At 42.8% G+C, this 27,647-nt stretch overlaps 1 protein-coding gene across 1 annotated transcript in view; it reads right to left on the reverse strand.

The window, feature by feature from the left end:
* The window catches only part of Dock1 (dedicator of cytokinesis 1), a 514,332-nt gene that overhangs the window by 367,555 nt on the left and 119,130 nt on the right, over positions 1–27,647 (reverse strand). Inside the window, exons 22-23 of the mRNA XM_059265078.1 lie at positions 25,419–25,553; positions 9,046–9,154 (exon numbers count right to left, since the gene is read on the reverse strand). Coding sequence (XP_059121061.1) covers positions 9,046–9,154; positions 25,419–25,553 — 244 coding nt within the window. The remainder of the gene's footprint in view (positions 1–9,045; positions 9,155–25,418; positions 25,554–27,647) is intronic.

Genomic DNA, 27,647 nt, shown 5'->3' on the forward strand with positions numbered 1-27,647 from the left:
ATAACCAGACATCCAATGATGACCAGCAATATTACAGCAGGAACTCTGACAGCCAGCCACTAACAATAAACACTAAAGGGATATCAGACAAGGAGCAGACATGAGATGTTAACCCAAGTGTTTAAAAAGAAAGAAAACAATGAGAAACTAGTCCACAAAGATAGTTTTGTGTTGGAAGTGGAGAGAGAGCTCAGTAGTTAAGAGCATTGTTGTTTTTTCAGAAGACCCAACTATGGTTGCCAATACCCATGTGGGGAGGATCAGAAACACCAGCTCCAAGGATCCAGTGCCCTCTTCTTGCCTCCAGAGGCACTGTACACACATGTGCACATAACTATGCACAGATTCATAAATAAAAATTTATCGCAATTTTATTACAATAAAATAAAGGAATTAAATCCACAACAACAACAACAAAAGACTGTACTGTCTATTAGAAGTGGCAAGTGAGTCAATACAAAGACAGCATGCAATACAGAGGCAGGTGGATGCACAGACCAGCATGCTGCTCTGAGCAAGTACAGGATCCTCATCACAGAGCGGGACAGCCTTGGCAACACTGTGGCTCATAAGCAAAGTCTCAGGGACCAACCATCCAAGATGTCCAGAAGTTCTGCTGTCTTCACTGTATCTTTAACTGTACCCCTGGTTGGAAGAGGTCTTGACAGTGCCCCCCCACATTTCTTCTCACCTTCCACCACAGATCCACCATAGCCTGCACATCAGACTAAGTACCTTAATCTCCTTCTCAGACTCCATCACCAGCCCTGCAGTTCATGGAGTCTCACCTGGGCAACACTAACAGAGATCATATGTAACATCTAAGAGATGTGTCTGATCATTGTGATGAAGATGGTTCCTGGGCGTGGGGCAGCAATGCTGCTAAGTGCCTGCCGTGGACAAGACAAACATCTCCAGATGTCATCAGGACTTATTTCACCCCTTGATTCCTTTCTCATCCTCTGTGCCCTCTTCTGCAGGCAACACTAAGACATCTCTTGGAAAAGCCAGTGGTGGCCTGACCAGAGCAGGACACAAATGCCAGCCTGGTCCTCCATGATTCCAGGAATCTCATTCCTCATTACTGATTCAAGCCGCTCACAACCATTGAACTATTTGTTTATTTGGGGGGGGCGGAGTTACACAGGGTCTCACTCCGTGGCCCCAAACTAGGCTTGAATGTAGCTCTGACCTGATCTTATTTCCCTTTTTTTTTTTTTTTTTTTTTTTTTTGGTTTTTCGAGACAGGGTTTCTCTGTGTAGCTTTGCGCCTTTCCTAGAACTCACTTGGTAGCCCAGGCTGGCCTCGAACTCACAGAGATCCGCCTGGCTCTGCCTCCCGAGTGCTGGGATTAAAGGCGTGCGCCACTTATTTCCCTTTTGTTTGGTGAATTTTCTTATTGTTTATTTGTTTTGTTTTGTTTTGCTTTTTTTCTGGTGGGGGTGGTTATTAAAGTCTAGGAAACAATTGAACCCTGGACAACTTTCCAGGGCCTTCTGCTGTTCTGTTCTTAAACAAGGTCTTGCTGTGTTCCCCAGTCTGTCCTCAGACCTGCCAATTTCCTGCCTCACATCTCTAGTGCACCAAGAACACACCAGATAAACAGGTAAATGTCTCACTTGTGAAGGCCACTGATGCCTTGCAGTCAGCTGCCTGTCTCCACCTCAGTTTCCCCATCCCACAGTTTCTTTTTACTCTTCCGTTAAAATTTCCAGAGTCCTCCAAAGTATTTCCATCCCCTGACATAATCTGTCATTTCAAACCTTATCTTTTTCTTAAAATCATTTACTACAAGTCATAAAGTGAGAACATGTGTGAATTTGGATAGACTCTCCTGCTGTGTAACTCTGCCTCTTTGGGTGGTTAATGGGTTCATCACCATCTTCCTTACTCAAATTTAGCCCTGGGGAACACAGACTGGAATGTATTATTCCTGTCTTGGCCTAGCACAGTGTCAGGCACACAGTAGAAATCTCTGACTCACTGAGCCACCTCTTTAACCCCAAATAAACTTTTGAAATAGCTGAACAAACGAATGATGGGTTGCTAAGCATAAGCTTGTCCGTATGGCCTGCTGCCACTCGGAGACACTGAAGGAATCCTGACCATGACTGAAGAAGAACAAAGGAGCTAAATGGTATGGGTGGCAGGAAGTCGGATGCAAGCCAGTACTACATGTGGAAGGAACATCAGTGGGTCCTGAAGGCCATGCTGGAAGGATAGGAAGTCATGGGCTCCCAAGCAGAAGCCCCAAAGTCAAGGGAGTGTCTACTTCCCAGTGAGCTTCGTACAAAAGGTGGGATGGTTACAGTGGCCAGAATTCTGAGATTCCAATTCAAACACTTGCCTCTAACACAAGGAGGGCCATGGTGATCCACACAGAAAAATCAGTCACAGGTTAAAGGAAAAGATGACTTTCTCCCACTACCTACTAATGAAATCACTCACTGTAGGCTTAAGATTCCAAAAGCAGAGCCCTTGCATCTGACAACAGGAAAATTAATTTGATAAAAAAATCACTGGAATGAGCAAATGAATGCACATCAGCTCAGGCATGTGCCCCAAACTGGCACACAGTGATTACAGCCATAATTATAGCTACTCTGGCAAGGAAAGGTGGCTGAGTTTTTGCAACAAAGCGAGAAAACACAAATGATAGATACTGTCCTTGTGACGAGTCTCTCACACTGCTGGAAGAAGACACTTGCAAAGGCAGGCTGGTTTAAGGAGGGTGGAAAGGCAGGGTCTGGCATGAAGCACAGGGTGGGGGGGTGGGAAGCAAAAGAGAAGTGCCCCTGGCAGGAGCCTCCAGATTAACCTTGCTCGTGCTTTGTGGTCCTGTAGAGAAGGTAAGAACCACGGTACAGCATCAACTAAGCAGAAAGTAGAGTCCTGGGCTGCCATGTCTCCTGAGTTCTCATCTTGTCTGGACTGTGGAAGCTCCTGAAGATGCGCAGAACAGACAGTACAGTAATGAACTTGGGGTATTCTATACCAAAGGCTCCCCCCACCACCATCTTCTTTTCTGCTGTTCGTTCTTTCCTGGCACATGCTATGGCTTTACTGGCAAGGGTCTCCCCAAGCATGGCAACTCAAAGCCGGGTAGTGGGGGTCAAAGCAAGCAGCACAGGTGAAGGCAGCCGGAAAGGCTATACCAGCCCAGACCCCAGCACTCCCCCTACTAGTGCCCCCAGCCACTGGAATGCAGCATTAGCCTGGCTTCTTCCAACTTACAGAGCAGGGAAGGTCCAGAGACATCAGGGTCACCTGAGAGCTGGGCCGGATCTCCCTCAGACTTAGAACCGGAATCTGTGTTCACATGGCCTCTTGTGTCCACACTAATCTGAGAAGGTTCTGCTCCACAGGTCATGTGTCAGGCTAATGACAGGTACCTAGCCCAAAGTCACAGTCTCTCCAGTGTTTTCCCACTCATGCCAACTGCCACTCATGCCGACTGTCACTGTGGATTGAGTCGATTGCATCGAAAGGATACATGCAAGCCCAAAGTACTTATGAGTGCAATGTGACTTGGAAACAGTGTCTTGTCTGATAACATTAAGTTGGCATGGAGTCAGGCATCAGGAGAGTGGGCACTGGTTCTACATGACCGAAGAGGAGAAAGGACACAAGACGCATACTCACAGGCAGAACCCCCATGAGAAGATGCAGACTAGAGCCAGATGGATGTGTCTATGGGGCAAGGGTGGCTGAGGACTGCCAGATTCTGTCCCAGACTACTCAGAAGGAATCCACCTGCTGGTGCTTTGATGCCAGGCTTCCAATCCACAGGCCCATGAGAGAACGAATTGATGCTGTTTCAAGTCACTGCATATGAAGAAGTCTTTGTGTGATCTCAGGAAATTAATACAGCTTCCATGTTAACTAGGTCTTTCACCTTCTGGACTCTGGCATCTTGTCAACACTACTCTCTAGAAGGCCTGGCCTGTGGCTGTTTCTCAACCAAGTGTAGCCATTCCTGTCACGGTTGGCTGCTCCTGGGCTGCCAGACTCAGCTGTTCCTCTATAAGTCTTTTTCCTTATGCAGTGACATGGCCTGCAAAGTCCCCATGAGGAACATCACATCCCGTGCCTGGGAAATAGGAGAAATCTGTGCATAAGGCCTGTATCATGTCCATGGCCGCCCTTCACTACCCACTGCCACACAGTTGAGCAACCCCAAAGGAAAGGAAAGGAAAAGAAAGGAAAGGAAAGGAAAGGAAAGGAAAGGAAAGGAAAGGAAAGGAAAGGAAAGGAAAGGAAAGGAAAGGAAAGGAAAGGAAAGGAAGGAAAGAGGATGTTGTTTGCTTTGGGCAAGACTCAAAACATGACTTTCTTAAGCTGCTTGCTGGTCTACCATGGTCCGGTCCCTCACTGGCTAACATCCTAAGCACAGCGCTCTTCTCCTCCCCAACATGGCCAATAACCAGAGGCACACAGGAGACAAAGGCAGGTGCTCAGAGACTAAATGGATCCCTCCCGACTTGATGCCTCTGAGAACGAAGTGGAAGCAAGCACAAGACGAGCCTCACAGGAAACCAAGTCACAAGCATCTTATTTAACAGCACCGGGTGGAGAGAAAGCACAGACGTCTCACGTGAGAGACAAGTCCTGAGAGAGCACAAGGGACAGCTTCGGGAGAGAAATGTGAGAGGGTTGGACACTGACGGCCTCAGGGTGGACCAGAGGTAACAAGGCTTCTGCCAGGACTAGAGATGGCCAGCCAAGCCCCTCAAGAGATGCTTATGAAAATGAAAAGGGGAAACCACCTCTGGATTCTGAAAGAGGAAGTGGATTAAATGAGCTACAGTACAACCAGCAAGTGAGAACAATGTGCTGGTGAAAAACATTGGTGGGTCAGGCTGGAGAGATGGCTCAGTGGTTAAGGACGCACACTGATTCTGCAGAGGACTCAAGATTGGTTCCCAGCACTCAAGTCAGGTGGCTCACACAACTGCCTGCAACTCTAGCTCCAAGGAGATCCTATGCTTCTGTACTCTTCACAAGTGCATGTGTGTGTGCAAGTGCATGCGCGCACGTGCACACATGGGGGGGGGGAGAGAAATTATTGGTTATATTGCAAATCTATGCTGAAGTTATTAAAGTCTACCTGTAAAAAGAAATACATAGCATATATGTTACATGTTGTCAGCACTGCCACTTTTAAGTTCTGAGTCAACACGTTTTTAACCAAGCACTGACCAAAATCAGATGTGAGGAAATGTGTCTGAACCAAAAATATACAGATTTTTTTTTTCTCATCATTCCCTATTCAGGACCACTATTTACATGGCATTTACACTGAATTAGGTAACATAAGCTATGCAAACAGAGAAGATTTGATGTAAACTGAGCACTCTCAGTGAGACAAAAGAAATCTTCCCTCTTCTTAAAAAATTAAGTTAATAATAAAAAATAGACTCTAGAGGGGGATGGACAAATGTTATTTGCAAATGCTATTTCATTTTTCTAAGGGATCTGAGCATCTCAGGTTTCCATCTGACTCTGTTGAGTCCTGGAAGCAATGTCCCATGTACACTGAGGAAGAACACTCTGCAGACATAGGGCTCGTCATTACAGATCTGTGTCTATGTGGGATCACTCCACATGCAGGGGAAAACCACATGACTGCAGGATGGAGTGCCCACAACAGCGGCTGTGAGAGCTGAGGTGATGAGTGGGCCTCCTGGGTCTTATGGACTTGAACCCAGGGAGGAAAATGAAAGAGCCTTGGAGGGAAGGTGTGAATGGGCACTGCTGTCATCACGGATGAAGCACTGCGCAGGTCAAAGCTCTGCGAAGCCTGACTTCTCATTTGTGGAAGCCATCACATCGGACCGTTAGTTGTCATCGCCCCTCACACATTCAGAGTTTCTTCTGGAGAAAACAAAACGACGAACTTTGAAATTTGTGAGAAGCAGTACAGACCCAAGATGCCAGCTTAGAAGTAGATAAATAAAAAGCAGTAAAACTTTCCCATGCAGAAGAATTTGTCATAAGACACAAGGCAAAGACGATTATCTTCAGGACATTATAATCAGGCCTCTTGGAGGGCAAAACCCACCCATCCACTCCAATTCAAGTGATTACAGAATGGCACCATTCCAACACTGCTCCTTTTAGGAAGGCCAGATGGAAGTCACACCAGGAGAGGGTGACAAAGGGGACACACAGGAGGGCTTCCCCCTAAGGGGAGTCCCTGGCAGGAGACAGACTCTCACATGCCTCTGTGTCATTCTCAATGCAGGAGCCTCAAATTCAATTAGTCTTCACTCCAGACCCAGCCACATGCCCAAGTGGGAGGGACCTGTGGCTCCACAAGACAGTGGAGAAAGTGCAGAGAACTATGGTAACATATTCATCCTGTTCTGTACAGGAAAGATGGGAAGGAGCCCCAAAGAATAGCAAAAAGCACTGCTTGCAGATGCGGGCTGACAGCCATTAGCCCTTGCTGAAACACACAGCCTCCCAGCAAGCAATTTTACTACTGAAAAACATTAGTCTAGAATAGACTAAAGGAGACTAAAAGAGAATAGAAAACGCCTGAGTGCATCATGTGGGATAAGAGCTGACACTTTTTCATGAGCCATTTCCAGCTTCATATATACAACAAAGGCACTACAAATGAATGGGCACAAAGAAATGAAGAAACATACACTGCAATCCACACACTCATACAGCACAAACATACATGCTCACTCATATATATTCACACGTGCATTCAAGCACAGACATACACAATGCTCACACCCCACACAGATGCACACATACATCAGTAAATTACATACAGACACATACTCACACAGCATTTACACGCACACACTTGGAGGCATAGGCACCATGAGAACATGACATGACCCACACCCCGGCACCAGCAAATCAAAGCAGTTACCCCTGGCAGTGCTTTGAGAAACAATATTTAATCCTAGGAAATGCCCCAGGAAAAGAAACACTTTCTCAACCTAAGACACTGCACGATTCTATGTCCATTTCAACGTGGCAAAAAAGGAAGAGTAAAAATAGTGTGTGAGCCAGGACTCAAGTCCAAGGACCCCTTAATTCAGCAATGCTGAAAGGGCAAGTGTGGGGAGATCATACAGTGCCAAATGAACAGTAAAGGAAGAAACTCGTCTTCCAACTTGCAGATGGAAGGCCTGCAGCAAGCCTGAGCGTCACTGAATTCACCCCTGTTTTACAATACAACACCCACCGGAGGGAAGGCTTTCCGGCTTCTACTGACAAACGCCTTGACTTCCAGGGAGGCAGGCAGACACCAGTCAAGCCCAATCAAACTTAATCATGTAAGAATATATTTAGGCAACTAAAATTACTTCTGGTCTCGAAACTTCCTGGAACTGTTTTTTTTATCTATTCTTGCACAATGCGTGTCTGTTTCGCTCCCATGCCACTGCATTCCTCAGTAAAACATACTGGTGGAAAGTTAATTTTAACCCTGGAAGGCTAAGGCAGCCTTGGGCAATTTCACACTGTCAAAAACTACCAACCTCAAACTTTTAATCTATGTAGGACACGGCTTTCTTCATAGATCACCAATTTAGGGGGAGATTCATGTCAAAATAGGGCGAGGGAATCTCAAGGCGTGGCCAGGAACCACCTTGGTGGCAGAAGGGAAGCCACAGCCTTACTCTTGCTTGACCAGGAGAGTCACCATGGTCACTGTGACAGGAACCACTTCTGAACACACATAACCTCGTCACAGACAGCATGGCAGAGCTTTACAGATGGGAGAGGACTCACTCAAAACACTTTCAACACAGTAATGACAAAGAACTCGTTTGAATTTATCCACTAAAAGAACACAAAGGAAGGAAAGATACTACTGCTTCTGTGTGGAGAGTGAAGCCACAAGGACTCACTTGGAAGGTTTGCTTTTGTTCCTCGCTGGAAGTGTTGCAGGCAGCAAACTCCGAAGTGCACAGCTTGCTTGGTCATAAATCAGCCCATAAAAGTCTACATAACAGAGATGCCCAAGGGTGCTGGAGCCAGGGACTGCTCCCCAGGGCCTCTCCACAGCCGGTCTCTGGGATGACTCCATGCCAGTTAAGTCCTAGAGGAGTCCTAAGCCTTCTTCCCAAGGACAACAGAACAAGAGGTGATCATAAATGTTTGAAGAAGGGCTGGGAAGATGGCTCAGCCACTCGAGTGCTTGCTTGCAAGCACTAAGACCTGAATTCAATCCCACAGAACTCATTTTATAAACAAAAACAAAATTGGGGGGAGGGGGAAGGGGGCGGGCAGCAAGATGGCTCAGCCATTAGAGGCCCTTGTATACATACAAGGCATGAAGAGCTAAGTTCCTGGGAGCATGCATATATATGCCAGGTACGGTGATGCACACTTAACATCTCAAAGACGAGCAGGCACAGAGAGGAAGATCCCTGAAGCTAACTAGTCAGCCAGATAGCCTAACTATCAAGCTCCAGGTTCAGTGATAGACCCTGTCTTGAAAACAGAAAGTGGGCTGGACGTGATGGTGCATGCCTTTAATTAATCCCAACACTTGGGAGACAAAGGCAGGTAGGTCTCTGTGAGTTCTAGGACAGCCTGGTTCACATAGTGAATTCCAGGCCAGCCAGTGAAACCTCATCTAAAACAAACAAACAAGGTGGACAATACTTGTGGAATGACAACCAAGGTCAAATTCTGGCCTCAACATACACACACACACACACACCTTACACATGCATCTATACATACACAGACATATACAAAAGAAATGGGTGAAGAGAAGGAGCAAAGGAACAATAGAATCATCCCCTCTTCACAGCCTGAGGCCTGACTAAAGCTCCATCTACCTCAGCATCCCTCCCAGAGTCTCCGGTGCCAGATGCCCTGACAGGCTGGCTGCTAAATTGACTTTAATAAACTTCCCTTATCTATATAAAGTAGATTCAGAACTTCTCTGGAATAGAGCCAAGAGATAAGCAATAGTTCAGCCACCTAGGAAGGAAGGAGATGAGAACTCACTGTATATAGACCAAGATCACACTCATGACTCAGGGGCTCTCAGGCCAGGAGGGACCTACCTTCACCCTGACTGTGAGCTCTGAGATGCTGCTCATCATATCGTTGATGGACCGGAACAGCTGCAACAAGGACTCCACGAAGTCGGCCTCCCCTTTGTTTTCATACAGCCTGCAAGAAACACACAACACTGTGGGGACCTGAGGAGACGCTCCCGCTGTGCACCCTGCACCCACAGTAACTAAGGGAGTTGGTGGGAGTGTGAGGTACCATTTCCAGCATCCATCAAACGGGAAATGGGATTTGATACACAACTATTGAGGTATGCATCAGAGTGGCGGACTTACAATACATATGGCTGACACAGTTCAGAAACAGAAAAAGTATGATATATACAAAGGGAAGTCTGGAAAGGAGACAGGAGGAAGGAAAGTGGGGGAGAGGATGGACCAATTTAGCTTTAATCAACCCCCCCACCAAAAAAAAACCCATATTCTCACTTGACATGCTTTGTGCCCACTTTCAATTATTCATTATCTGATTTTATGGACTGTGGATGGAGCCCAGGCCTGATGCATTCCAGACAAGTGTGCTATTGTAAGAGCTATATCTTTAAGCTTCTTGCCAATATTCCTAACACCTAATGTTACGTAACTAACATAAGGAAAGTTAATTGTCTAAATGTGACAGGCTCTTATAACTATTTGAAAAAAAATGACATTATAAGGGTAAATTCAAAATAATTTTGAGAAATAGCACTACACTCGTGCATCCATTTAAGAGGCAACAAGGCCCAGAAAGCTGTCAAGATCTTCAGCTCTACCTTAAATGGACAATAAGGCTCTTGAATGCTGCTTCCGTGGATGCTGATATATGCTGCTCATCATAAATAAGTCCCATCTATAAATTATTTATTAGCAGTTACTGCACGTTGCATTTACATTTTAAAATGTAGCAACTCAGATGTTTTATTAATGTAAACTAGTTTCCTGCCTAATTAAAAATATACCCCACCTGAAACTTGTACACAATGGAAAATTTCATAAACTCAGTGATAATTAATTACCCCAGAGGTAATCTTACATTTAAATGAGTTCCATTCTAAAGCAAGGAATTCTGTATAAAGTGGGAAATTGCAACCGAGTGCACCTGTTTTGTAAATAAAGGTTTTCAAATAGAGGTTTGCTTAAATGATGTACTGAACAATTAAAATTATAGAGTCATGAACTCCTGTTCGCAGGTGGTAAGGAAACAATGGTGGGTGCTGCTGCACATCCCTGGGAGGTGTCATGATGCTATAGAACGAACGTAAGGAGACTTAATTGTCTAAACGTAACGGGATCTTATAACCATCTGGAAATGACATTATAATGGGAAATCCAGTAATGGCACTACAGCAGTGCATTCACTTAAAAGGCAATGGGAACCAGGAAGCTGTCAAGAACTTCAGCTCTGCTTTAAATGAACAACAAGCAGTTTGGACGCCGGTTCCATGAAAGCTCATACATGCCACTTACTGTAAATAAGTTGTAGTTTTCTGTCACCCCAGGACATTTGCCAGTTCCTGGAGCTGCATGGTGTGTGAGACTAAACACTAAAATGAAAACTTCTAGAAAGCCAAGTGTAACTGGTACCAGTCTACAGAAGAAATAACTTGGGTTTCAAAAACCAAGGAACAGGACTTTCAATAACACAACAGATAAAAGATTAAAAAAAAATACAGCAGATTCTTTTTTAAAAAATATTATTTATTTTTTATTTATTATTTATTATTTGTCTGTGTGAGGGTTTTGGAGACCCTGGAACTGGAGTTACAGACAGTTATGAAGCTGTGATACATGTGCTGGGAACTGAACCTGGGTAGTCTGGGAGAGCAGCCAGTGCTCTTAACCACCAAGCCATCTCTCCAGCCCAACACAGCAGATTCTAGAGTGGGAACACTGGAGAACCTTGGAAAATAAAATGCAGACTGCAGCTCACCAGGTCTACAAGGCACATAGCCCACCATAAGCTCTTATGAAACCAAGTGCCCAGACAGATCAAGTCTAAAATGCAGGCTTTTTTTAGTTTTAAAAGTCAACCTAGGCTCATCAGGAAAGATGGTTTTAATGAGAAATTATCTAGACCAAGTTGGCCTGTGGGCATGTCTATGGAGGGCTACCTGGATTAGCTGGTGTGAGAAGACATAGCCCACTGTGGGTGGCTCCATTCCCCAGCCAGGGGTTCCGGAACAGTATTAGAGAAGACAAAGCTCGCTAACAGCAGACAGGGTCCATTTATTATCTCTTTGCTCTTGACTATGGCTGTGCCTGCCTTGACTTCTCAGAAATGATAAGATTGTGACCTAGAATTGAAAAACAAACCTTTTCTCCCAAAGCTGCCTTTTGTTGGGGGTATTTTCACCACAGCAACAGACATAAACAGGCTTACAGTACAGTGATGCCCAAGCACAGTGTCTGACAAGACCAAGAGGCTCAACCCAGGAGATGGGATGAACCAACTCAGGAAGACACATAGTCTGGAGCTTCCACAGTTTTGCATATGTGTAGTCCAGCCTTCAAACGGAACTCATTAACCTCAGCAAAAGTTGGTTCCCATGGCCAAACCGAAGAGGAAAAGAAGATAATGACCCAGAGCACAGGAGATTTCCTATAGTCAGTTGATGGGAACATCAAAATTAGAGGAAACGTGGGGGCTGGGGAGATGGGTCAGTGGTCAAGAGTGCTGCTACTATCGCAGAGGACCTGAGTTCGGTTCCCAGCACCCACATGGAAGCTCACCACAGGCTCCAGGGAATCCAACACCTTCTTTTGGCCACTGTGGGTACCAAATGCATGTGTTTACACACAGAGAAAAACACACAAGCAGTCACACAAGCAAAAAAATAAAACATTTTTTTTAACTAGAAAAAATAAAATGATGGAATGTCAGAAAAATAAAAGGTGGGGACAAAAACTGAAGTCAAGGTGGATCATTGCAGTGCACACATGGATCTTTAAAATGCAAAGTCTCACATTAAACAATGTAATAATATTAGGAATTCACTGTATGAGCTAACCAGAAACTAGGCAGAGCAAGAAATAAAAACAGCGAAATAGAAGACAACGTGGAGAAAAGTTACCAAGAACACAGATGAAGGAGGACAATAGAGAGAAGAGCATAGAACAGAGAGGCAGAGCAGAGAGATCTAGGACACACGTAACTGAAGTATCAGCAGAAAGCCAGGATCATGAGGGAGGGAAGTCATTAGAACGATGATCAAAGACTTCAAGCCTAAACCCCAAATAGTCAATGCAAAATAAATCCAAGGGAAAGCGTTCCTATGCAGCCCACACAGGTTATTTCCTATGCAAACAACCACAGAGATAAACCTTGAGGGCAGCCAGAGGCGGGGGACAGACACATATTACTCTATCTTTAAGGATGTAACAATAACAGTGAGTCGGAAAAGAGACTTCGCACCAGAAATGATGGAAAGCAGAAGAAAATAGAATAACACCTGGAGGAAGGAAACTGCCAATCTGGAGGGCTGTGTCAAATGAAAGTATCTTTCAAACACAGACATGAAATAAATCATTTTCATATACACAAAGCCTGTAGCTGATTTCTTCTAAAGGAAATTCTAAGGGGAACTCTTTTGACAGAAGGAAAACGACCCCTTAGGGAAACCTGAAGTTAAGAGAGAGATGAAAGCAATTCTATCCATAGAGCACAACCAATGAATGCCAACGATACCAAAGAGCCATGTGTGGCCGGGCTCAAAATATGTGTAGAATTAAAGTACGTGGCGATATCAATGCCAAGGACAGAAAGAATGCATGGAGTCTCCATGGTCTGCCGTTCTGAATGTAGCTATTTTCAAGGGATTGGAAACGGTCATTTAAACGATTCTTTAAATTTAGCAGGCATGTTTCCAGCTGGGATAATTATCAAAAAAAAAAAGTAATAAAAGATGTTTAGCATGTCAAGACAGCAAAAAATAAGATGGAAAATAGAAAACATTAACTGGTATTGAAGAAATCAAGGGGAGAAAGGAAGAAACAGGGAATGTGGTGCTTAAAAAGAGCATAGAAAAGTAACAGAAACAAACGTGTGAAAAAAATGTACAAGTTGAGATGATCAATATGGAATCATTTTGTGTTAAACCACTAAAAACAAGTAAATAGGGTTGGGGAGATGCACAGTGGTCAAGAGAGCACTGCTCTTGCAGAGGACCTGAATTCTATTCCTAGCACCTTGATCAGGGAACTCACAATTGCCTAGAATCCCAGATTCAGAGAATCTAGTACCCTCTTCAGCCATCTATGAGCACTAATTCACATGCACATACCCCCACACAGACACACAAGCATACACACAATTTTTAAAGTTTTTTTTTTCTTTAACTAAATAAGGCTGGGAAGCTATAAGAAAGGGATCCTATGCATAGTTACCAAATATTATCACCAGAAAGCCCACATCTGCACAGCAGCTGCAACGCCACCGTGCAGGTCCTCTCCCCAACACCTGACTGCTGTGGCTACTGATCACTCTGTATGCTGTGAATATGTTGCTCTGATTGGCTAATAAATAAAGTGCTGATTGGCCAGTAGCCAGGCAGGAAGTATAGGTGGGACAAAGAGAGAGGAGAATTCTGGGAAATGGAAGGCTGAGTCAGGAGACGCTGCCAGCCTCCGCCGCAATGAGAAGCAAGATATGAAAGCAGAACTGGGAAAAGGTACCAAGCCACGTGGCTAAACATAAAAAGAATTATGGGTTAATTTAAGTGTAAGAGCTAGTCAGTAATAAGCTTGAGCTAATGGCCATACAGTTTATAAATAATATAAGCCTCTGTGTCTTTACTTAGGTTCAAACAGTTGCAGGACTGGTGGTTGAGAGAGATTTGTCCTGACCACCGACAGGCTGGGACACAGAAAAACTTCAGCTACACCCGCCTCCTCAACCTCAGATTGATGCCACTCCTACTATGAATCTTCATGGCCAACAAGTACCATTTCAAGTGTCCGATGCCATTCCATGTCTTTGAGCTTGAAAATCACTCCCTTGCCTTACATTTAGAATGAAAATGTTCCTCACAGGCTTTGATGTTTGAAGGCTCGGTGCCCCGTTGTTGTTGTAGTTTGGGTAGGTTTAAGAAGGGTGACCTTGGAATAGGAAGTGTGTCACTGGGGGTTGCATAGGCACAACCATTACCAGGTCTCTCACTCCGCTTCCTGCTTGCAGTTAGAGATGGGAGCTGTCAAGTTCTTCTTGGCCACCATACCTGCTGTTTGCTGCCTATGTTCCACACTATAGAATCTGAGCCACTGGAACTCTAAGTTCAAATAAATGCTTTCTTCTACAGGTTGCTTTGGGAATGGTGTTTTATTACAGCAATAATAAAGTAATTAATAGAGATAGACAGATAGATAGATAGATAGATAGATAGATAGATAGATAGATAGATAGACGTAAGAGACAGATGAAAGATCAATGGATGAGAAATAGATAAATGATACAGAGAAATGATAAGCAGAGGGATAGATATGATTCATAGATGAGGACAGACATAAATATATACATAGAGATGATAGATGGATAGAGAACTATATATGAGAGATCTAGATAGATTACAGAGAAGATAAATAGACAAGATAGAACATGTAAGTAGTATTCTAGTTTCTTTTCCATTGCTGTAAGAAAACACTGACCAAAACTAACTTAGGGTAAAAGGGGTTTATTTAGCTTATACTTCAGGTCACAATCCTTACTGAGAGAAGTCTGGGCAGGAACTCAAGCAGAAACAATTGAAGACCTCTGCTTACTGGCTCACTCACTGGTTTATGCTCAGTTACATTTCTTAAATAACCCAGAACCATCTGGCCAGGGAATGGTGCTGCCCACAGTGGCATGGACCTCCTAGATCAGTGTTTCTCAACCTTCCTAATGCTCTGATCCCTTAATACAGTTTCTCATGTTGTGGTGACCTCAAACCAGAAAATTTTTTCATTACTTCTTCATAACTGTAATTTAGCTACTGTTATGAATCATAATATAAATAGCTGATGTGCAAATGGTCTTAGGTAACCCCTGTGAAAGGGTCATTTGACCCCCAAAGGGGTCACAACCCACAGGTTCAGAGCATGTGTCCTAGATTAACTGGCAAGAGAATATCTCATAGACATGGCCACAGACAGGACAATGTGATGGAGGCAATTCTTCAGCTGGGGTTCCTTCTCAGGCAACTCTAGGTTGTATCAAGTTGACAATAAAAATTAACCTGGATGGATGAATAGATGGATAGATAGACAGTAAGACAGGTAGAGAGACAATTAGGAGTTAATAGAAAGACAAGTAGGTAGATACGATAGATGATTGGTGAAGGATATGATAGATATGACAAACATGTTAGATAGTAGATGGCACATACATACAGACATGGATGGAAGGAAGAATGGATGGATGTCAATTTTTTTTTTTTAATTAAGCTGATATATGTGGTGATCACAAACGGGCCTGGAGCCTAGAGCATAACCCTTTGGAAAAAACAGCCAACTCTAGCAGACCCTATATGGAACCTGTAGTATTCTCCATTTCCACAACATAGCTGTTTCTAACTCACATGAATCTTTTCTCAGATCAAGATTCCCACTTTTTGGTAAAGGCACACACTGATTTTAAGCATTGGAAGGATCCCTCCACTAAGGCAGGCAGAACTCCATGAAGCCACGAACCATCGTTGAAGTGGAACTCCTATGAAGGGTCTTCTGCCAGGTGCTGCCTGTTTTCTTGGGGATGACTTTGCATAAAGGTGACTTTTCTTTCCTTGTGTCCTGGCAACAGCTCAGGGCAGAGTTAACTTAGCCAGGGTCGGCTGACCCTGCAATCCAATGGAATAACTTTAACAACAGCTCCTGCAGCAGTGATTTCTCCGCATTTTTAAAATACTTGAACTTGTGGTCACATTTATGTCTCTTGGTGGTAAATCTCTCTTGGCACTGTATCTCTAAAAACATTTTTTGACTGAATGCCTGATTTAAAATTCTCATGTCAATACTGTTATGATTATTCTACATCTGCAACTATATAATAAATATACTAATCATGTTAAGTTTCTGCTCTAATTTCTTTTTTGTCTCTATTTTCAATCCACCTTTTCCCCTCACATTAAAATAATCTTGTTATTCAAGAGAGTTTGGAAATGTATTTCACCCAATTCTAGTCAAAATGAAAACATCTAAGCTCTCACTCCTAAGTTCATTTGAGATGAAAGAAAAGGGGGAAAAATAAAATAAAAATAGAGAAGGTTTATTTGAAAACTGTAAGCTATATGAACTGCCAAGGCTGAACAATTTGGTCTCAGGCTTTATAAAACTACAAATAAGAATCTTAAAGTTTAGTTATGTAAGTGGGTGACCTTAACTTGTTCCATTCTATCACAAATATAATTTTCATTCAACTATCCTTTTATAAACTAATAAAGAGACATTACTGACCTACTTGCTTAGAAATTTTGACAAAAGAAAAACAGAGATGACTTTCGGTATTAGCACACACCTTGGCCTTGACTTCAGGGCTTGGCAAGATTGTAATTATCTCTGCTAGATACTGAAATCAAACCATAACTTTGACTTAAAAGTAAATACACAAATAAAAAGATAATGTAATGTCTATTGCCTCCTGCACATTAAACACAGCTATTTAACTTTTAGGGCTTGTCTTCAGCAAGGAAATAACTGAAAATAAAGACTATATATGTAACATCTCCAATTTCATATGTAATCAAGGAATAAATTAGCTGAGTGTGAAATAGTATGTTTAAAAATAAATTACCACACAAGTTAAAGTCTACAAGTGGCATTAAGTAAACAAAGGAACTATATGATTCCAATGTAAGTTATGGTAATAAAAGTAAGTTAAATATAAATGTGGTGGTATTGTGTTCCCCAAAATATTGTGCACCCTAATAAACTTATCTGGGGTCAGAGACAGAACAACCACTACATACAAAGGCTAGAAAATGGTGGCACTCATGCCTTTAATCCTAGCATTCCAGAGGCAGAAATCCATCTGTTCAAGGATACAGCCAAGCATGGTGACTCATGCCTTTAATCCCAGAAAGCGAGCCTTTAATCCCAGGGAGTGATGGTAGAAAGCAGAAAGGTATATAAGGCGTGAGAACCAGAAACTAGAAGCATTTGGCCAGTTAAGCATTTGGCTGATTAAGCATTCAGGCTTTTGAGCAACAGTTCAGCTGAGATTCATTCTGGATGAGGACTCAGAGGCATCCAGTCTAAGGAAACAAGATCAGCTGAGAAGTTGGCCAGGTGAGGTTAGCTGTGGCTTGTTCTGTCTCTCTGATCTTCCAGTGTTCACCCCAATACTTGGCTCCGGGTTTGTTTTATTAATAAAGACTCTTTAAGATTCATGCTACATATAAATTAAAATTTTCTTGGCTTTTTAAAATCTGTACAACACAGTAAAAAACTGGGTCTATTAAAATATACATTTCCATACATTGTCAGTACATGGAAAAAATTCAAGGTAGATTTCTTCTCTGGTCTTCACTAAAATGATTACTTGGGAGTTTCAAATTCAAGCTGATGGGTAATTCTATATGGAAAGAATAAAGCATGTTTTGATGAGGAAAACCTGTAAGCCATAAAATTCATCCCTTCATTGTGAAAAATGGTAACTGTCTTAATGCAGAGATTTTTAGAGGTTTATTGAAAAGTGTCAATTTAAGGAAGGAAACAAAGCCCAACTGGAACAAGGAAGCAGGAAGGGAAGAGACAAAGAGGATTATGAGGAGAAAGAGACATTTTTGGTAAAGAATGGCAAAGAGAGCATTTTGTTCAGATAAGAGGATCTGGTGTTACAAAATGAAGTTCACATTCAGTAGTAGAATGGCAGGCATTGTTCCAAAATGAGGAAGAAGAGAGAAAAGGGAAGAGTGAAAACTTAAGCCTGTTCTAGTCTGCAAGCTGGAGGTTTGGAAGGACACAGATTATAAAAGGAAACTTATGCACAGTCCAGGTTACAAAGCATTTCTAATATTCTCCAAACCTGAACCTACACACTGAAGCAAAGCCTGAATCCAAGTCTTTTTTACACTAATTAGTTTTCAATGTGTATCTGTTACTAGTAAAACTTAGAAAAACTGGCCTAGGGTAAAAAGACTTCTGTATTTTCCAGATAATTTTTCTGCTGTCTGTATTGGTTTTTCAATCATAAAAAAGCTAAATCTTAACGATTGTTTTCTTTGGGATATCTATAAAGTTTTTTTTCTGTTTTAAGATTATCTTTTGCCTGCATATATGTATGAAAACCATGTGTGTGCACTGTTGGTAGAGACCAGAAGAGGCCATCGGATCTCCCAGAACTGGACTTGAAGATGGCTGTGAGTGGCTGTGTGGTTGCTGGGAAGTGAACTTGGGCCCTCTGGAGAAGAGCAAGTGCTGTTGGCCTCTGAGCCGCCTCGACAACCTGACATCTGTTTGTTTTGAAGTCCTTGAAGTACTGCTTTTAAAGTAATTAAATCTGATTTGTGATTCTAGTTACATGAATAAGGATTATTTCTATAATGATGTTTGATTATTGGTGTGAATGTATTTAGGATTGCAAAAATTCTTAGAAGTCTAATGATCCATGCCATTTCCAAATTCTATATGCAAAGGGACTTTCCTTCTCCGTTTTTATTTTCAGACTTCCTGCACCTTTAGATTTACCGCTCTTTCTGTTTTGTTTATTTGTTGAGAGCCCTCTGCTTGAAAAGATAACCATTTCTAAAAAACAGAGGAATGAAACTTATCAACAGACTCCAGGGCAGCTTCTCAAGAAACGGCGGCTCCCCTGTGGCAGCAAGGGGTAGGACACTGATTCCCAGGCACCAATCACTTCTGCCACTGACATGGGACCAAACAAGCAACCAGGAGACCAATGTGTCTGCAACAATTTACAATCAAAGCCTAACTACAGGGCTGTTGATAAACAAGTATTTAGGAGAAAAAAAATCTTTATTTAAAATGAAAATGCAAAAGCTGTCAAAATCAAAATGTAGTTTCTGTGCAGACCCTATTTCCTCAAAGTCCCTAAAGCTGGAGGCTGTGAAAGGAAGAAATGTCCTCAGCATGAATGTCCCACAGAAGCTATCACAACAGAACATGCATAGCACAGGTGTCCATGGATGGCAACAAAGCTTTACATTTCTAACCGATATCCATTCACGAAGCGACCTTGGATTGAGGTCACTCCTGTCTATTCACAGTAGCCAAAGAGGATTATTCCAAAATATCTGATGTAATCTTCCTCACTTGGACCTTAAAAACTTCCCCTTGCTCATCCTCTTTAAAGATGTCTACAGTTTAACATGACTTGTGTTCTTATTACAATCCTTGACCATCTTCATTACAATGCTTTAGAAAATATCTGTTTGCTTCTTTTTATTATTTAGGTTGAGAAATGGAATCTCAAACCTCACAACATTATACGTAAACAAATAGAACGTTAATTTAAGGGATTGTGAGATTGATAAATAAAAATAGATACATGTTATTTATAAAAAGACATACCTTAAGTTGGGCATGGAAGTTCATGCCTGTAATCCTAGCTCTAAGGAGGCTGAGACAAGAGGACCACCATGAAATCCAGACCAACCTAAACTACACTATGAATTCCAAGACAAGCCTGGGCAAGGTGACGAGGGGATCTGAAATATGAAATATGTAGTGGAAAATAAAAGAATGAAGAAAGAAATGTACACACTAACCAAAACATTAGGGAGAACCTTCATGTCAACTAAGGACTAAATCCGTATGTCAGACAACAGTTATAAACCCATAGGCCAACAATAACTGTTTCAAAACCTCTAAAGCATAACAAATGAGCCTTTAATACATTTGAAACCCTACAAAGAAACTCTCAAGGATGAGATTTTAATAATGAGTTGCTCTCTTGGCAAACTATGCTTAGGCTAAAGAATGCTTAGCACTGTACAGTGACTCCTTTGAAACATCTCTCTGCAATGAAAGATCAGGAGGGAAGTCTCTAGAACTTTCCATCCTGGTTTTAGCAAATACATCAGGAAGAGTCACTCATTTGGCCTACTTTTAAGTGGAGGAAAGGATGGGAAGAAAGAACACAGAAACTTATCAATAAATAAATTGATGAGTAAGACCTCCTCATTCCTTGCTCTGTTTTCAATAAGAATTCATTAAACATGAATGATGACAGGCTCTTTGTCTATGAACTGCATTCTATTTTGTGACCCAAGGAAGGAGAGCACAAAGACAGATCGGCATAACTTATTCATGATCAATAACTAATTATTCACAGAGCTTAACTCCAGATGACAAGCAGAAACTGCATCTCACAAAAGGCAGTCAAGGCACCAAGCAATAGCTAGATGGAGGCCAGCATTCAGCAGGTCTGACGCAGGATCAGCTTCGGGCTTTCTAGTTAATATGGTCCACCCACACAGAGAAGGCAGAAAAACACTCAGCGAGAGGAGCCTCTGCCTAGAGTCTTTCTCTGAGTTCACCATGAACCAAATTTGTTTGGGCCGGAACTGCTGTTCTCATTTTCAAGACAAAAAGAGCTTCCTAACTAGAACAAAGAGTATGGGATGGAACTGTACCACAAAAAAAGCAGTGAGACAACACAGTAAGCATTAGTATTTCCCAAGTTTCAGCTCTTTGTTCTTTGGAAGAATAATTATTCACAATTATCACAGAATTTAACACAGCATCTATATTATACTTGAAAACACAGCAGACCATTTTGGAAGAAGAAAAAGAATAGACCTCAAAAGTTTATTCCAACTGAAAAAAACGAAAAAAAAAAAAAAACCCACTTGTCAATCCCAGTTGTGAGCACAACTGCTTTTCTCCCAAGGTCATGTGTACTGCAGGTAAAAAAAATGAGAACTTGGCTTTGTTCTTCTCCCCTCCTCTGAAAATAGCCCACAGGAGACCTGTTTAGAGCTTCTGATGATGAAGCATTCCAGACATCTGCCTGGGACGCCAGACTCTTGCCTCTTCAAGTAACCCATTCAAAACAGGAATGGGGCAAGACTCAATCAGGCCCTGGAAGTCAAAGATACATGTTGTGGAAGGCCGAGACATCATGACATCAAGGGCCGGAAATGAGGCCTCTGGCAGAAGCAGCTCTGGCAGGAAGGACATGAGTTTTTTTCAGTCCCTGGAATCCGCAAGATACCAAAACATCTCACAGTTTTCAGCCAACATACAAAGGAGTTATTTCTCGTACCCACACAATATGGCTACAAGTGCACTTTGCATTGTGAAAGGTACATATGTTCTTTCACCCCTCCGAAATCCTGGTTGGCAGCTAAAACCCACACTTAGGAACACGAAAAAGGGTTTCAAAAGGATGTGAAAATGGCTATACAGACAGGACTTAAGTTTAATACACATATATGGAAGAAGAAAAGAATAAAGGGGAGAGGGGAAAAGGAAAGGAGAAAGACAGGGGTGATCAAGACATCACTGTGACCCCCATGTGTCAGTAAGGAAGAGCATGAAAGCCTCTTAGAGATAGCTGACATTCGATGTGTGCCCTGGACAATCTCAGCTCTTAAAAAGAGCATGTTATTCTAGCAAAGAAATTCGGTTTGGGATGTGCTGCGAGATATTTGATGACAGTGTGAACCCTGAGATTGCTTTATTTACTGGAAAAAATCAGCTTCGGCCTGTGGTATGGATCAGCCCTAGCATACACCTTTAATCTAAGAGCTTTCTGCTTATATACTGCAAACAGGACTAAATAAAGTCAACTATAGGTCAGGAGGCGGAGCAAGCAACCAGTTGACAGGAAAAAAACAGAGTGTAAGAGGAGGTCAAGAGGTCAAAGAGAGAGAGAGACACACACACAGGAAGTAGAAGGGAGGGACATCCAGTTAGAGGAGTTCTTGTGTGAGATGGCATAGGGGAAAGCTCTCTTCTGGGACAATGGCAGAGGAAGAAGCAGCTGGGTGCTTTCTCTGCCTCCTGAGCTAGCAGGTTTTCACCCCAGCATCTGGCTCCTGAGTCTATATTGGTAAAATAGAATGATAGAGACTTAGTTAAAAAAAAAACAATCAAAAGGATGAGGCTGGCTCTTGCTGAGACTTAGATGGGAGAGAGGCAGGCTGAGGGCCCAGCACAGGAAAGAGAGCATTCCTGAGTAAATAAATGGGGTACTGCCTGTGTCATACTCAAGGTTCAGTGTTAGGTTTTAGTTGTGGCACATTGTTCAAGAGGACACTGAGGTAGACTCTGGGTACTATGTTATAATACCATGGACAGACAGAGAGGCAACAGCAAGGTAGGATCTCCAAGGAAAGTTCAGGCCCCAGCACCAGAGATGGACAACACGGTAGAGTCATGATGGAATCAGAGTCCATAGAGCTGAAGGCAATCTCTTCTTATACCTTCTGAGGATGGAAAAGATTCACAGCAAGAGCCTGAAGCCAGGCTCTGTGATTCCCAGGCAGAGGAAGGGAAAGGGGAAGGAGGTGGGGAACAGGATGTGGCAGCACTGCTTTGGTGTAGACTCATTTCCCGTGTAAGATATCCCATGTGGGGCTCACAACAGTGACCCAGTAGGATATGTGTCAGTATCTGTGAGAAGAGACCAGAGCAGAAGCTGTATTCTCACGCCCCATTTCTACAGGCAGCTGTGTGTTTCTAGGAGTCCATCCATCTGTTGGTCATCTAGGAGTCCAATGACTTTAAATCACAGAGATGCTGGTGACAAGAGTCTCTGATGAGAAAGAAAAGTTCCCTGAAGCCCACATGAAGATAATTCAGAACCTGAGGTGAGGTAGGGACATACGAAGCATTCAAAGCAACAGATACTCTGGGTTGAAGGTATGAGAATGAGAGTGGAAACTCTCTGCCCAAATCTACTTATTGTAGCAACTTTGATTTTGATGAAGTTACTGATAAACTGCCTCAGCTCTGTTCCCATCTCTTGCCCTTAAAGCTGGGGATGCTGTCATGTGACAGCATTCTGTCAAAGAGATGAGAATCACACACAGCATTTTGAAGGCTGGAAGAGGATCTTTCTAAGAGAACCTGGCATGGCGGCATACCCTACAGCTTGAGGGTACTGCACAAACTGCAAGTATTATGCCAGGAAGAGCAGAGGACCATTGAGGTCATAAGAAAAAGAGTCTCTAAAGATGATAGGATAAAAAGACACTGGATGCTGAGAACATGAGGATACCATGGAGCAGGTGAATGTGAGCCAAAGTCTTTTCCAGACTACAAGTTGTATACAGGGCAGGTGGGTGACATAAGCCTCACCAGGTAAAGCCATCTAAGTTGAGTTTTAATGTTGACAAGCAGCCAATTATATCCCTGACCACCACAAGACTGATCAAACTAAACAAATCTGAGACAACATGGTTCTAAGATCTTATGCCTGAAACTCTGTGTTCATATTCTACACTTAAAAAGGACTAAAGTGAGAGGTGGAGGATTTGCTACTGGTTCACCCAGCTGACGTCAGTAGACTAAGTAACCATGGTCATTTCTAATGCAGCACTGTTGTGTAAGAGTCATTTGCTGTGACAACCCAAATACACAGGCTGTTGTTAGGAATCTCGGAGGAATGAGGAAATCCTCCCTGTGGCTGCAGATCCCTGACTCAGCAGCACATGGATCAGACATTGGACAAGATTACAAATTTCCAAGTAAACATGATAAAAGCCACATCACCTGACTATGATGGGTCTTCTTTCTAACTCACTCATCTTCCTACCTTATTGTACGTAATGAGAGAACTGAAAGAAATGGGAAAAATAGGAGCTGGCAAGATGGCTCAGTTGGTAAGAGTGCTTGCTGCCAAGGCTGACCAAGGGAATCCGATTCCCAGGAACCACGTGGTGGAAGGAGAGAAGCAAGTCCTGCAAGTTGTTCACTGCCCTCTTCATGTCATGTATGCATGTGCAGTCATGACACGCACAGAGAGGGGAGAGGCATAATGGGAAAAATAATCAAAAATGCAGAGTCCCGGGGCCACAGAGTTCACTGTCGCACCGTCAGCATGACTGAATAAAACCAGACAATACACAGGAAAGCACAAGCAAGTTTACCTTGTCCTCATTCTCACTTAACAGAGAGAAAGTCACTGCCAGCTTAAACACCCCAAAACAGACAATCTGTCTCCACGAAGGGCCGTGCCAATCTCCAACACGTGAAAAGAAAGAACTTGCCTTTGAGATACTGCTCAAGGACAAAGCCCCATTTTTCCAACCTTGGGTCTTCATATGACTACTGGTCTACCCATGGGAAGCGCAGAGTGAACACAGCACACTCAGCCCTGTGCCCAACAGCACAGGGAGGGCTGCCCAGTCACTAGCAGCATCACCATTTCTGACCACGACTGTTCTACACAGTTAGCATGCTGCTGTGGATTTCTTTTTGCTTTCTTCCCCTTTCTTCTTGGTGCTTATGAACATATCCACTCAAGCAAGTGAACTTGAAGCTTAGAGGAAACAGGTGTTGATAGGGGGCCCAATGAACTTCATGCCCAGTTTTCACTGATCCCATGTGGTGCACCCTGTTCTATGCATAGGCGGCATGTTCTTTGATTGATGGGTTCACAGAGCCCATCTCTGTGTAGAAACCTATCACAAGAAGGTCAATTCATCCAGCACAGCCACCATGTGCTCACAACACTCACTGTAAGTCACCCACAAAATGGCACCCTCCAAAAATAAGCAGAGTCCACCCCACACCCTCCACCCCAACTATCCACCTCCACATCTCTTTTGCCAGTGTGAGAGTACTGGGGGAGACCAGAGAGCGATTTCATTTTAACAGCACAACTGTGGAGCTTAGAAATAGCCATTTATAAATGACCAGCATTCTCTAAAATAATCAAGTCATAAATATCCCAACTTGCTTTCAAGTTCAAAATTAACTCTAAAGGTGGTCAGTTGCCATGAACCACTCACAAGGCAGAGTGCCTGAGGGTGCTCTAGTATCTGTAGAAACACAGTATTCTCCTGGAAGGGGAAAAGTGGCCAGGGCCCTGCAGTGCTCCCATGTGAGGCAGTACAACTTGATTTTGGCTTTTCCTTCTCATTGCTTGTTTCATTTTTGTTTGCTCTTGTGGGGCTTTTTGCTCTATGAAGATATACTGAAAAGTACTGCCAAGCCCTTGGTGGATGCCCAGCGCTGCGTGAGAAGCATTACAAACGCTTTCAGCAGACAATGTTTGGCTCACAGGCACACTTCTGAACCTCGGAACAGCGCGAACTCTGCAGGGATGGCTATGAGAGCAGTCATACACACCCCTGCCCTTTATCTGTGAGTGTTGGGTCACAGGCACAGGGCAAGAAGAGGAAGGAGGAGGAGCCAAGGACAGAGAAGAGGACAAGGGGAGAGAAAGAGGGATGGAAAAAGAAGAGACAGGTGAGGATTTGCTCGGGCCTTGGCTGAACACTTACTGGTTGAACAGGACCCGTGAGCGCACGATGAACTTGAAGATGTACTCCAAGGCTTTTATGGCTTTGTACAGCTGCTCATTGATTCCCGGCTTCTCAGCACTGGCCATGTAGGTCCGTAGTACCTTGGTCAGCTTCCTAGGCCCAAGGGAAACATATGTCAATCAAAGAGTTCAGAAATCCCAACTCAACGCTTAACTGAGAGCAAAGCTCACAGGAGCATTACTTTTACTCTGGCTTCCATGTATGAATATATGCATGTTCATAAAGGCTTTCTAATCAGACAAAGCACCTGATGGAATGTCTTCTTGGTGGTGTAAGAATATTAAAGGGGTGGAATGAAAGGGTTCCTCCCTTGGGACCATCAGCCACCTTTCTGTAGGCTAGTTGATTTGCTGCCACTAAAGGCCTTACACTGAATAGGAAATTGTTAGATGACAATTTCCAAACAAGCAACACATAATTTTAAATGACTTTCCAAGGATCCCTATTAAGAGGATGAAAGTAAGATTTTTAGAATAGATGTTATATTTCTTAATAATTGAATTCCCCCAAAACATTTAATTTTAAAAACATAATTAATAACTGTACTACTCATGGTCATATTTATAAACTGGGAGTATGAAACAACTCACTGACATGAAAAAGTTTACACAAATCACAACACATACAAATTTATCAGAATTATTTTTCAAATTATCCATCCCATGACAGACATAAATATGAGAACTAAATACAAATGAATTCTTCACTTGGAGACTGTAATTCAGAACATCTTAAGGTTTTGTCAGTTTTCATTGAGGGGGGTGAAGTTGTTTGTTTGTTTTTATCTTTTGAGACAGAGTCTCCCTATGTAGTCCTGGGTGCCCTGGGACTATTCAGCAGTTCTCAACCTGTGGGTCTTAACCCCTTCTTAACTCCTTTGGGGGTTGCATATCACATATCTTACATATCAGATACTTACATCACAAATCACAACAGTAGCAAAGTTACAGTTATGACGTAGCAATGAAATAATTTTATGGTTGGGGGTCACCACAACATGAAGATCTGTATTAAAGGATCGAAGAATTAGAGGGTTGAGAACCACTGAAAGACAAGACTGGCCTCAAGAGTATTAGTATAAAAGGCATGTGCCACCACACCCAGCCATAGTACCTTTTTACAAAATTGTTGGCATAGGGAAAAGCTTCAAATTTTCCTTTTTTGCTTCATTACATATAACCAGAGAGTTCAAAGGGTAACCGGTTCATTCAGAACTTCAGGGTATGTGAGAAGTTCAATTTAAAAAAAAAAACAAAAATTGAGAAATATAATTGTTTTAAAGTAATCAACCTCATTAAGAAACAAATACATGTAAATTAAAACAAGACAGGGATGAGAAAGTATCTCAGTAGGAAGATGCCTGCAGCAGGTGCCAAGCCCAGCATCCCTGCCCATGGGGAAAGAAAGTAAATAATACAGTTATATAAACAAATAACAAGTAAGACATTTGCCTAGTAAAGACAAGGGGGGGGATAAACAGGAACAGTACTCTCTGGAGGGAAAACAACACACATATATCAAGGTATTTTATCACAGACACAGGCACAAAGAAAAAAAAAACAGTCAAGTTCTTTGCCCTCAGCACCTTCCCTTAGAGGAAGTCTCATAAAGCAGCAATTACAGGTGTAGTCAGTAGCATTTGCCTCAGTTTCGTCTGCAGTAGTGAAATATATAAGCAATACAATGCCGATCACCTGAGCTGTTAAATAATTTAATTATGAGAGAGAATGGAACACAGCTCAGCTGTTAAGCACAAAAAGGGAGAGGCCGGACAGGAGGATCCATCACCACTAACGTGGATTGGTGGAGCTGTTTCGTTTGTTTGGTTTATAAGGCCAGGTCTCCTGTGGCCCAGGCTGACACTGAACTTGCTGCTATGCAGCTGAGAAAGACCTTAGACCTCTGCTCTTCGGGCCTCCACCTCCAGAGTGCTGGGATTACAGGTGTGTGCCATCAGACCTTGTTTATAATGGGCTGAGACTCAAGCCACGGCTTCTGTGCACTCTCCCAACAGAGCTGCATCCACGGCCACACCCTGCCAATCTATGCAAAGGGATGTTTCTAAGTTGCTGGGGGAAATACAAAGTGAAACAATAATTTCATAAACTACATATGGGTCTCTCTAGTCCAGCAAATGGAGTTCCAAGTGTTCACCCAAGAGAAATGAACAGTGTGTCTATAAAACAC

This window comes from Peromyscus eremicus, chromosome 1, assembly GCF_949786415.1.
Source record: "Peromyscus eremicus chromosome 1, PerEre_H2_v1, whole genome shotgun sequence".
NCBI classification, from domain to species: Eukaryota; Metazoa; Chordata; class Mammalia; order Rodentia; family Cricetidae; genus Peromyscus; species Peromyscus eremicus.